Below are 13,217 nucleotides of genomic sequence, written 5' to 3' on the forward strand. Positions count from 1 at the left end.
GTGTACGATGAGATCAAGCCCGGACTGGCCATCTGGCACACCAGGCAAACGCGTTGGCCATGAGCCAAGGCCAGCAGGGGAGATCCTTTCATCTTCCCTGCCGGCCCATACAAAGTCAGCCTTGCTGTGGGCTTTCTCGGGCCGGTGGGGAGCTCTGGCCTGAAAGTGGGAGGGAGGAAGTACCTGGGAGGCTGTAAGTTCCTCCTGCGAGCATGCTGTTAACATGGCAAAGCTCCAATTCAGCACTGTGCTCGCGGGAGGACAAGAGAGTAAGCCTGCACTTGAAGGAGCTGCAGGCTAAAGAGCACGCGCCACCACTGGACCACCAAGGGTTGCAGTGTTATGTACCCTTTCTTCTCTGGCAAAAGGTAAGAAAAAGGGTGGGGGAGAGGTAAAGCTTTTTTTATATAAAAATAGTTTTAAAAATAAAATTCCTAGCATCTCACAAACAACATAGATCCTACGCCCCCTAGCACACAGACAGCCCCCATCACACACACACAGCACTCTTTCCTGGGCCTTTTGTCCTGTGGAGCCCCACATAAGGAGTCACATGAGACAAGTCACAAGCAAATGCAGCGGAAGCGTGTCAAAACGAGGAAAAAAACAAAGCCAAAGTCAAAACCAGAAAAACGATCAGGAACACACTCTCGGATAAGGGAAACCATGACAGGGCAATGAGCTAAGGAATAAGTGAGTTTAAATAACCCTCTTGCAGATCCGATTGGCTGTACCTAGCCCTTGACCGCAAAACGTGCGTGTGCGTCTTTTGCATGACGTCACCTGCACGTCTTCTTTACCGTGGACGTATGTAGGGCTATATAATTGCGTGGGTCCGCAGCTGCCGGTGTGCACCGACATGCCGCAAAAGCCAGGCATCAATACTAATAGTGCCGGCTTTGGAGGGGTACCTATGTTACTTTGCAACTGTAGTATTCAGAAACATCCCAGTCAAGTGCCATGTGAAAATAGAGATTTTAACTTTAAAGGACATCTGTCACCAGAATTTTTTTTTTTAATTAAAAGAATCCTTTCAGTATGTAATGAAATATGGCATTTTTAAAAACATGAAGTATATGTAAAAAATACCTGAAAATCTGGCCCCTACTTTCACAGAACACTTAATCCCCCTGCCGTATTCATACACCTTCGGTTGGACTGAGGTGGAATCTGAACATTAGGCTTCTGCTTCACTCCCTGCACAGAATGGTGAAGTCACCAGCTATCACCCTGTGCGGTCTACCTGGTCCAAATTCCGACCATATCAGCAATTCTTATATTTATTAAAGCCAAATGCAGTCAGAATTTGTTCGGTCCAAATGATTCTGTAACATTGGTTCGAATAAGGAAATCACTATTTCCCAAACTCATCCAAAACAATCTACAGCAACTTTGCAAGCTATTTGCAAGTGAATGATAATTTGAAGAATTATTTGCCTGATGGTAGTGCCAACACTCAGTGGGGTGAATAATAGCAAATGATAATTTGAAGAACTATTTTCCTGGTGGTAGTGCTTGCACCCAACGAGGCAAATAGTTAAAAACCCTCGGCAGAGCAAGGGTTAATTATGTGGTAGCTGGCCAGCGCATTTGTTATTTTAATTAGTGGTGCCCGAACTTATGGCTTTTTATTTGTCCATTTTGGGAGGGGAGAAGGGCTGACGAAAAGAAGAATTAGAAGAAAAAATACTTCTGCTGGTAAGTATATATTTTTCCACAGTTTTCAGTGTTTTTTTCCCCCTTCTCACTAATATTGGATTGAGGTAGGTAGGGAATTTATTTTAGAGGGTGCCTAGGGGATTGGGGACCCCTTGTCACAAGGGGGAATGGTGGGTACTTATTATTTGGGTGGTGGACAATGGCATGTCCCACCCACCCCCACCTGATATTTTTTATGAGGTCAATGATGTCGCCTTTGGTTGCTGGAGTGTCCAGATCTTCATTAGGAAGGTGGGCATAGAGTCCCTTTGTAGTGAGTATAGCCTCCGGTGTGTCCAGCTGATACTTCTCAGAGGAGGCAGAGGAGGGAGGATCCAGCTTTGCGGACACGTGAGGTTGAAGCCTACTTAGCAGTATTTTACTAATGCTGTGAGATCCTTCGCCAAGTAGGCTTTTAGGCATTTTGATTTTTCCCATGACTCCCGGGAGAAGAACGAGTGGCAGGAGTCAGGTTCTACACTTGTATTTTAAGGTTTGATTGCTGTGAGTAATATAGCTGCAGATCTTTATTATAGATTCAGACACACCAACAATATTGAACTCCTAAAAAAAGAGCGACATTAGGATAGAAAAGAAAGTGGGACTGTTCCTCTTAAATAGGGACATTTAAGACACAGGGCACCGCATTTCTATTTACCACTAGCAATTGGCAAATGTAACCCTGTCATTAGAAATGTAGCCCTTGTTTCTATGGTCTGGTTTGTAGTGGCAAGTAACGTTTAAGACATGGCTAGCAGCAGAGGACTTAAATTTTAAGTCAACTTTGGAAATATGCTGATGTAAAAAAGCTTGACAATTGTGAGTTCTATAAAATTTAACCCGCAGTGTTTCTTAAAATGAATATGGCTAAATACCATTGCTAAGCTGAACCTGGCCGACTGAATATGGCTACTGGGCCATGGATTGGACAGACTGGTCTAGATTATTCAGTATGACCAATTTGGGTGCCTCCGGTCACCTTTTTTAATTTAAAATGACACATGTATCCCTGACCAATATAAATGAGCCGGAACCTGAAATAAAAAGGTCAGTCGGTTGTCCTTGCAATCAGTCAGTCTGACTCTGCGAGTCTGAAAATACCTGCATGTTCTCTGGGCATATTGGATTCCTTTAATAGACCTCAAAGGCTGCCACTGGAAGGAGAGAGCTGGGAACTTTAAAAAGATGTTCATCGGTGGAATGACTTTTCACAGGCACTTCTTCTAAGTGAAATAGATTCTCATTTTGATGGACAGTTTGAGCCCTGGAGCAGGGCAAACAAAGTCGTAGAGAGCTGCGCTATTCATTGGCATTAAATCTTGTACTTTAAACACAGGCTGCTATATGTAGTGTCAGTATAAGGAAATTTGTAAAGTTGCTGCAGTTATTGCAGTGACAGTGGGGTCGATTCACTAAATGGTTAGTTGTGGCACGTTAATAATCGCCTTTCCAAAATGACCTATAAGATAAAATTTAATATAGGTAGCATTAAGGAAGGCCTAGTATAATTACCTTTTCCAATCAATCTATAAATGCATCCAGAAATATGTAGGACCATCAGTGAATTGCAGACTACTCGTATGATCACCCTAAGCTTTCAATCAGTTTTGGATTATTTTATCTTTTTGTTCAAAAACCCACCCAGGCAATAGAAGGTGAAGATTGATATCTGATCCTTAGTTCCTTCCTCCATGATTATGTTGGCTAGAGCAAAAAAAAAATACAAATAACATTTTTTTTGTTTTTTCTCGTGCACCTGTAATGCACTCCAGCCTTATTGGAGGTGAGTAGGGACACAAAGTTAGGGTCTTATGCAGCCTCCTTCTTAAAGAGACCTGGTTGCCTTGACATGTCCAGCACAAGTTAACAGCAAAGCTGTACAGCCTGACCAATACTGTCGGCGTGATGGAGGAGGTATGCCCTGCTTTGGGAAGTATCCCCATGCAGGGCAAATCAACAAAGACAAGAAGAGCACAGGTGGACAGAAGTGTAGCACCTACATCTTAATGAGATTGCAGCAAGCAAGTGGAGGGCCAGCTAAGGCATGACAGTTTCCCTTTAAGGGGTGGTATAAAGGGTATATTATACTTTATATTATACTTTGGCAGAAAGTTTATTGGGACTTCCTTACAGAAGGGTTGAGGAATTGACTGTAATTAGAGCTACATGTGTCGTTCTTTTTTTTTTTTTTCTAACAATTTTAAAGTGGTAAAAAAAAAAAATAAATAACAATTATTTTCTTAGTGCTATCAAGTGATTTAGATAGCTATTTTAGTAAATATTTTGTTTAGAGTGAGTGCATGCAGTGTGAAGTGTAAATCTGTGTGTAACTGGAGACAGTTATGTATTTCTTTGGTGAATTGGTGTTTGTGAATGCAGAAGTATTTTGTATGGAGTATCAATGTGTTTGTATGTTTATGTGTATACAGGAAAATATTTGTCTGATATGTCTCAGTCCGGGCCTGAATGTACAGTGTATTTGTGTTCAATACCTGTGTGTGTCTGAATTTAGGCTGTGTTTGTGCAGAGTGTCACTCAGGGGCGTATTTGCCGCGAGGCAAACAAGGCATTTGCCTTGGGCGGCATTTTCCGCCCCCAAACGCCCAGGGCAAATGCCTTGTTAGCCTTGCGGCTAACAGACATCCTGGGCTGGTGGCTGCTGGGCTGGTTGCTGGGCGGGCGGGCGGCTGGCGAGGGAGCACTTCCTCTGAGCTGTCTGCTCAGCTCCCTCGCGCGCCTCAGAGTGAGGCTGGGAGCCGGAATATGACGTCATATTCCGGCTCCGCCTCCCAGCCTCACTCTGCGGCGCGCGAGGGAGCTGAGCAGACAGCTCAGAGGAAGTGCTCCCTCGCCAGCCGCCCGCCCAGCAACCAGCCCAGCAGCCCGACCGGCAGCCCCACTAGACCCCAGGGAGAGGGAGAACCCCCCCAGCATTCCCAAAGGTAAGGAGGCTGGGGGGGGGGGTAAATTAAACAAAAAATGAGTTAATGTGAGTGAGTGTGTCTGTTAGTGTGTGTCTGTTAGTGAGTGTGTCTGTTAGTGTGTGTGTGTGTGTGTGTGTCTGTTAGTGTGTGTGAGTGTGTCTGACTGTGTGTGTCTGTTAGTGTGTGAGTGTGTCTGTTAGTGTGTGTGTGTGTGTCTGTTAGTGTGTGTGTGTGTGTCTGTTAGTGAGTGTGAGAGTGTGTCTGACTGTGTGTGTCTGTTAGTGTGTGTGAGTGTGTCTGTTAGTGTGTGTGTGAGTGTGTCTGTTAGTGTGTGTCTGTTAGTAAGTGTGAGTGTGTCTGTTTGTCTGTTAGAGTGTGTGTGTGTGAGAGTGTGTCTGTTAGAGTGTGTGTGTGTGTGTCTGACTGTGTGTGTCTGTTAGTGTGTGTATGTCAGTGTGTGTGAGTGTGTCTGTTAGTGAGTGTGTGAGTGTGTCTGTTAGCAGCTAACAGACACACTCACACACTCACTAACAGACACTCACACACACTGACATACACACACTAACAGACACACACACTAACAGACACACTCACTAACAGACACACTCACTAACAGACACACTCACACTCACTAACAGACACACTCACACACAGACACACTCATACACTCACACACACACACTGACAGATACGCATCCATTAGCTAACAGTTTGCTCGGGTTCACAGTGAGCTAAAGAAAGCATTTGGGAGGGAGATTGGTAGGGCTTGAAACAGGTAGAGAACCCGTGGTAAGAGGTTCATTTTGATGATCCCCACCCTCCCGAACCAGGAGATATGTGGCCATGACCAGTCCTCGAGGTCCTTGCAGGAGTGGATTTGTGTGGAGTGTCACAGTGTGTGTGAATATAACAGTGTATTTATTTTGAGAATAAAAATGTAGTGCTTATGAATGCAGGTATGCATTTGTTTTGGTATATGTGTGAGGTGTATTTGTGTGCCACTGAGTGTGAATGCAGAGTTGCATTTAATGTTTTAATTCGGAGGTACATTTGAGTGGGCTATCACTGTGGCATGCCTTTTCTAGGAATATTATTGTATGGCTCCTAAATGCAGTGGTTTATTTGTGTATGTTTTAACTGTGTGTGTCTGAATAAGGGATGCCATATCCACCATATTCATATATGTAATTTAGGTTTTGCAGTTAGTAAGTCAGGTGACCATCAAACAGGTAAAACATAAATCAGGAATTCTATAGCATATGCATTCTACATTCTGCATACTACAGGACTGCCTTTTCATGTGCTGCCAATCAGAATGATGCAATTGTATTTGTCCAGGAGAACATGGTTGAAATAGCAAATCAAATGTGTGTGTGTGTGTGTGTTTGTATGGGTGCATTCTATATTTCTATCATGAACTAATCTGTGACTATGATGGGAAAGTGTTGTTTGATACCATATTTTACACTAAACTAAGCATTATCACATATGTAAAAAACACTTTTGGTTTCAATAATGTGGTGCTCTACCCCTACTGAGATGTGGTTCTAGATACACCCTTAAGAACGGCCCACTTATGTTTTTTCCTGCCTTATAATAGTGATTTAAGCTTTTACCGTGACAAGAGCCATGTTACTCTTGTAGAAGAATGGAAATAATAAGTAGAGATTTATGGAAGATCCCATGAGATAGCTTGAAGAGACTGTCTTGTGCATGCGCATCTGGGAGATGCGAGTGATGCATCTGCATCAATTGCGCATTACTTGGAAAGAAGCCTTTGCAATCAGCTGTTGCTCTTGACAGTTGATGGAAAAAGTTAGAAAAACTCATTAATATTCTAGTTTTGACATTAGTTTGACATTTCCCAAAGCCTGTATGCTGTACCTTTTGATTGTGTTGGAATTTTTTTTATATCTTATTCATCATACAGGCGGTTTTTCAGATAGATTCAACCTGTGTGAAAAACTCAAGATCCACTTGAAATACTTTCTTTCTCTATATGCGTGTTTCCTGATTAATAGAGTAGAGTACTTTAGTAAAGTATATGGGGCACAGTGATATGAAGGAGTTCTATGTGATGGCACAAACTGACACACCTGGGTTTTCTTTGATCCACTAACACCTCGTGAAATCTGGGCACGGATCAGGTTAGACTTGAAGACCTGGGTGCCAATGACACTTTTTAGAGGAAACATCCCATGCCATCTGAATGAATGCAGTACCCTAGGGAAGGCATTGAGATTGCTTAATGTAGGTTTTTCAACCGTAGCTTCTTCTAGAACGATGTGGAAGAAGAATTACCCATTACTGCATGGACCTTGATGACAGTGGGCCCACTCTTGATCTAAACTGTGATTCACTATTGTCCACTCATAGTGCCCTAACCATAGCACGTCTAGTGATGCGCTCGAAATACAGTTTTTGGGGACAGTTCCCTGTTGTTCCCCAAAAGCGGGACACCAGGGAACTAACCCAGAGAAACAGCACAGGACCCTAACGATGAGATTTCCATTATTAAAAGTCCTAGAATCATCCATTAATCAGTTGTGAACTTGCCATCAAAATACTCATCTTAGCTATTTGGGCATCATATTTGTTCTCTGTTTAGTTAATAAGCTCTCAGCATCTGTTGGTGTTTATTCACCTTTAGAAATATATTTTGTGCAATAATGATGTGTGGTATAGTTGAGAGGTTTCATGCTGCTCTTAATATTGCTCCTCATATATACATGATGCAAATCTGCAGGAGAACAGAATGAAATAAAAATACTTTTAAAGAAGTCTCATTACTGAAATATAGAGCTCAAAAGACAGGGAACCTGGTGTGAAGTCAGTGTGCTAGCAAATAATTAAATAAGCAAAGGTTTTAAATGATGTCTTATATCATGGAAAATAGTAAAGTCTGCTTACAATAAAACTAACTTGAAATTATTTGAATAAGCTGAACCTAGAACAAATATCCTATATTAGGTAATAGGTACCATACTCTAGAGCAGTGATCTCAACCATAGGCTCCCAAGATATTGTATCCTATAACTCCCAGAATACTTTGCATGCAACAGATTGCCAAACAATCATTTGAGTTGTAGTTCAGAAACATCCAAGGGGTTGGTGTTTGAGATAAGTGCTCTAGTGCAAGTGATTGACAATGCATTCTTCAGATTCTTCAATTAGAAAATGCCTAATTCTGTGTGTTTTGAGGACCGAGTTAGGGACCAGATCTATAGAGATCAGTTCATTATTATTCTGTTAAAAAATCACTAACATACAAGACATCGTTAATATTTAGTAGAAAACAATGTAGTTATTCAGGAGTAAAAGGTGACAAACACCATGCGTACTTACACATTAAAGAATAGCTTAGAAGATACATTTGGTTGATTTATTTGATGCAATTCAATATTAGCTTTTTTTTTCTGAGTCCACTAATTGCCCTCGACCATCAGTATATATTTTTTTTAACTCACTACTAAATGCACCCATATTAGAGCAGTCGAATTACTTATTGATTTCAGCAGGGAAGTTAAATTTAGCATTGTAATTGGCGGTCAGGAGAGCAGCCAGTTCTAAAACGTGCAGAAACATTTCACAATACATTTTGACTTTGCACATTCAACTTATTTTTTAAGGAACATTTGTATGTATTTCTCTTTCTGGGTTAATATGTTATTCTTTTTATTCATCATGTTACAGAATCCATACACAGTCTAGAGCAGGGGTGCCCAAAAGGTAGATCCCATGATGCTTTGCATGCCTTCAAAATACCTTTAGAACGACAAAGCATCATGGAAGCTGTAGTTTTAAAACATCTGGGGATTTATTTATTTATTTATTAATTACTGGTATTTATAAAGCACCAACAGATTCCGCAGCGCTGTACAATTAGTGGAGAACGTACAATATACACAGACAAATTTCAAGAGGTAGAACGGGCCCTGCCCGTAAGCTGATATCTAGCCTTTGGAGCTCTTTTATACAAAGTGCTTAGCTAGATGGCCCGTGAGCTTACAATCTAAAGGATACAATGGGGATTTGAGACAAGAGGTAGCAGGGGAAGTTTGGAGGTGATAGCTGAAAGAGTTCTACCTTTCGCGTACCCCTGCTCTAGAGCAGTGGTCTCTAACCCACTCCTCATGTGCTACCAACAGTCCAGCATTTGTCAGTATCTCCATTGAAATAAAACAGGGAAATACATAACTCTTGTTGGTGGTAAAATGAGGACTGGGTTGCAGACCACTGGTCTAGCGCATACCTTCTTGTGTCACACTCGTATACATTCAGACATTCAGTTTGCACCAGCACATTATTATTAATGAAGTCAACATATCAACGGGATTGGTATTATAATTATATTTTATATATATCGACTGCATATTCCGTCTTGCTTTACAATTTTACAACAAGGGGAATATATATCAAGAAAGAAGAGACAAACTATTACAAATATTTATGCATACAAGATGTTAAAAAAAAAAATCTAGGTACCATAGCCAGTACAGCTTGCTGAAGTATTTATGGTGCTCGCACAGTGTGCCGCAAATCAAGAGTACCCAATGCTAACAATTTCTCTGAATTTCTATAGCATTATATATTTTGGGGTCTTACATAGTGGTGTGGCATGTTATGTAAAAATGCTTATTAAAGGAACACTCCAGGGACCATAACAACTTTATCTTAATTCAATTGTTATGGTGCCGAGAAGCCCCCAGGCACACTCTGACCTCAGGGAGTTAAATCATTCTCAAATGGTTTAACCCCAAAGTTGCCTCCAGTGCAAATCTTAGCTCCCTCCAGGCAGCATATGGCTTCTAAAATTTCAGTTTTAGGAAGCACGAAGTGCCACCAGCACTGGCACTACTGTATGGCTGAGACGGGTCAGCAGATGCTCTCATCTAGACACTACCTCCCCATTTACAAAACTGGCTTGGAAAGAAACATACCTTTTCTAAGCCTTCAAGGATGTTTCCCTGTCTTATAAGCATTTTCTACTCATTGAAAATATTTTTAATGCAATTCAATGGTGTTTTTGTTTTTGTGAAAGGAGTTGGCACCTTGGAATTCTATATCTTCTGGTGTCTAGGATGTAATTTCTGCATTGCTCATGCAAGTTCACCTAAACTGGACATACAGATAGTGAATCCACACTCACACATTAATTTGCTGTATCACACATCACATTTAATCTTGTTTGCCACATTTTAGAACATGAGGTATGAATTGATTTCTCCAGGTTGTATCACAATCACATATGCCATAATTCACTTCGTATGGCATAATTCACCACATTTTTTATATTCCATCCCATATGCTACATATGATTTGACATCTATAATAAATATGTCAACATATAATGACCAGAATATTCATGGTGTATATTGTATTGTTTCTTGTATTTTGCCATATTACCTATTTAATTATCATATTTAATCACACATATTTATTGTGATATTCTTTATATCAAATCAGTCGTAGTCGTACAGTATACTTTATATAGTAAAGAGGATATTTACTGTGCCTGTCAAATTAAATCAACAAGCCCAGTCTAGGGTTAAAACTTGGAAATATTTGTATTAATTGGAGCAGAGTATATTTCAAAAAGTTTCCGACTTGTCATTTATATTTTAGCATAAAACTAAAAATTTGATGACTTGTCATTTAGGAGCTCGGAGTGTTGTACATCATATTTACTGCCCATTTTTTGCCAGTCGAAGGGGCAATTAGCGTAACCAAATTTAAACGATCTCTGACAACATAGCATTTTACCCCATGCATCCAGACTTCATAATTGTATTCACATTCCCTGTTCAATGATAGCTTCTCATCGCTTTGATCATATGTATGAATTTGTTATATGATTCGTTATTAAGTTTAATTGCACCAACATTCTTCTTTTTTGGGTCTGCTGACATAGATTACTGACTTGGGACAACTACATCAAAAAAAGAGGTAGACATTTTTAAATTCTAGATTGTTTTGGGATTTCTTTTTTTTTTTGTAACTCAATTTTTGGCCATTGCATCTCGATTTTCACCACAATACACTGTTTAGTTAATATGGCCCATAATTTCTGTGTGAAACAGGTTGAGATTTTTTTTTAAAACCTTGTCATAGAGTTATTTTTGTAACCTATTTTTAATATTATTATAATTATAATATATTTTAATTTTTTTCACCAGTTTGAAAGTGTTCCATATACCCATTTGTGTTGCTGCATGTACGTTATCACAGACAGGCAGTCCTCACACTGGTGATAAATCTGTATAGATCTGTTAGAAGGAACTTGCATCCCCCTTTGTTTTCGCCTGGGTACCATTAATTTACATGCAATCCCGATTTCCAGACTGACGGGCGCTGTACATGTCCACTCTAAGACTAAGCTTCCTCCGATGCTGTGACTCATCTGACACTGTGAAGGACTGTAACAGCAAGTTGAGTGTGTGCACCACATGCTACATGTGATTGAAACAATTTGTCATGTAACGAGATTAAACCTCTGTGCCTCGACTCTGCCTAGCAGAAGCAATCTGCCCAGGATACGCAGCACCTTTTCGAGCAGTTAGGAAAGTGCAGGCAGCGTGCTATGCTGTGTGTGCGCAAGAGGATATAAAAGCAGAACAGAAAATTCTAAATGCTGAGGTTCCCTTCAGATATTTGCATGCTGTTTGACAGCGTGACTTCTGGGGCACTGCTTCTGATATCTCCATCATCGACTGAGAAGAGGAGAACGGCTAAGCGTAAGTTAAAGCCCTTGTCTTTTTTCCTTCTATTGTAGAACAAGAAAAATAAATCCAAGCCATTTAACCCTTAAAGGCACTTTAGGGATCAAGACATATGAAAGGGTGAAAGGCCATTCACTCACGTCTGATTACCATCTCAATCCTTCTAGGGTAAACGATAAGAACAAGTATTTGCTGAAAAGCCTTAAAATTATCAATCCTCCTGTTCAAACCATCTTTGGATTACTGGTTACAGACAGACTGATAAAGATTTTTTTTTCACTTGTCTGCTTTAAAGCCTTGTGTGATAGTAATTAGAATTCTTTGCTGAATCCTGAATGTCATTGAATACCTTAAAGTGGCAGAAATCATTTGTTCACAAAGCGTGGCAGGGGAATAGGTAATCATAGAAGGTATAAATGGTTTAGAGACGTGGCTGTATTAAGGTGTAAGTGATATCTCGGGTATTTGTAGATACTCTTACGGAGCTGAAGGAGTAGTGAAGTGAGTGACGGGTAATAGTATAATTATAGGGGATCATGTTACAGGAAAGCTTGTTTTGACGTGAGTGAGATTCAGTACTTAAAATATGATGTTTGTCATTTAAGGTTGTTGTAATACATGCAACAAAACACTTTTTTTTCCCCTATTGTTACATCTGATTCTTCAAGTTTGAACTTTTATTTAATCCTTTGCATCTTTACTTGACTTTCATGGATATCAATATTACATTGATGAAAAATCTCAGAAGTACATTGCTCTTTTTACAACTGTGCACTGTTTGTCTTTTTTGACTTATTTTAATGAATTTCTTGATTGCATTTCATGTGACCTTTAATTAGTTGCATGATTGAGATGCCACTTTAGATACCCCTCAGTATGTATTAATCCATGAAATATTGGCTGTGCAGTTAGGTTGTCTGTTCAGCTATCTTGCAGACATCTTTGGATATATTTTTGGAAGAGAATGCAATGTTGTCAGTGTTATTAAAGAAGTATAATAACACAGATTCATGTGGTATGGATTTAGGACTGGCTGTTGGTCTGGCCAGCTGAATTTGGGGCACCCCATGTTCGAAACACTGCTAAGGCATGATGGGCATGGATTTAATCTCATGACAGCACTATGCACAGTGTGAGCATGTCTTATTATTTGTGACATATTTCTGGTGTCCCCAGATGTAGGACCTTAAATTATTAACCCATGATGGCGCAACGGGAGCACGAACTTGGATCAGTCCTGCCTGTCCGCAGACAATTAGGATGCATGTAATAATTTCAAATTAATGTATCTATCTGAAAAACCTCAGAAGGTTTTTTTAAGAGAACAATTGTAAGAAATATATTCACTAACGTTCCCACTAAACCTTCGCCTATAACATTCCGTATTTGATTAGGAATGCAATAAAGATTTTATTTCTGGCACAGAACTTCTAGGAAGAAAAAAGAAAAGTCCCCAAACTGTGCAAGGCACCATTGAAAGACTCTTAACTGTGCAATAATACCATGGTAGCTTTTTTTATACTATGCAACAGTACGGCGCCCATTGGCAGACCTGCATGGAACGGCACACTTTCTTGGCTCCAAATGTCACCTGAGCTGGACATTGTTTTGCTAGCACCCCACCACCTCCCTCCATGCTAAATCTGTTACTCTCCTGGTTCTATACCATAATATGTTCAGAAACATGTACCCAAACTTACAATTAAATACCATGGTTCACAGACGGCTTTGCTCAGTAGTAGATTCAGTAGTGATGATCAGGGCTAAATTTACCATAAATTACGTAACATAGACACCATTTTTAAATACTTATATCTTCAATGAACATGCTCCTAGTTTAGAACTCGGAACTATATATTAAACCAGAGTTCTTGAA

At 40.1% G+C, this 13,217-nt stretch overlaps 1 protein-coding gene across 3 annotated transcripts in view; it reads left to right on the forward strand.

Moving 5' to 3' along the window:
• The window catches only part of ARHGAP24 (Rho GTPase activating protein 24), an 829,616-nt gene that overhangs the window by 296,475 nt on the left and 519,924 nt on the right, over positions 1-13,217 (forward strand). The window contains exon 1 of one of the 3 annotated variants that reach the window (XM_063458761.1): positions 11,033-11,356. The exons of the other annotated variants lie outside the window; for them this stretch is intronic. Within the exon in view, the coding sequence (XP_063314831.1) occupies positions 11,251-11,356 (106 nt within the window). The 5' untranslated portion in view covers positions 11,033-11,250. Of the gene's footprint in view, positions 1-11,032; positions 11,357-13,217 lie in introns of those variants that run through there. 3 annotated transcript variants of the gene reach the window in all.

The sequence above is a fragment of the Pelobates fuscus genome, chromosome 6, assembly GCF_036172605.1.
Source record: "Pelobates fuscus isolate aPelFus1 chromosome 6, aPelFus1.pri, whole genome shotgun sequence".
NCBI classification, from domain to species: domain Eukaryota; kingdom Metazoa; phylum Chordata; class Amphibia; order Anura; family Pelobatidae; genus Pelobates; species Pelobates fuscus.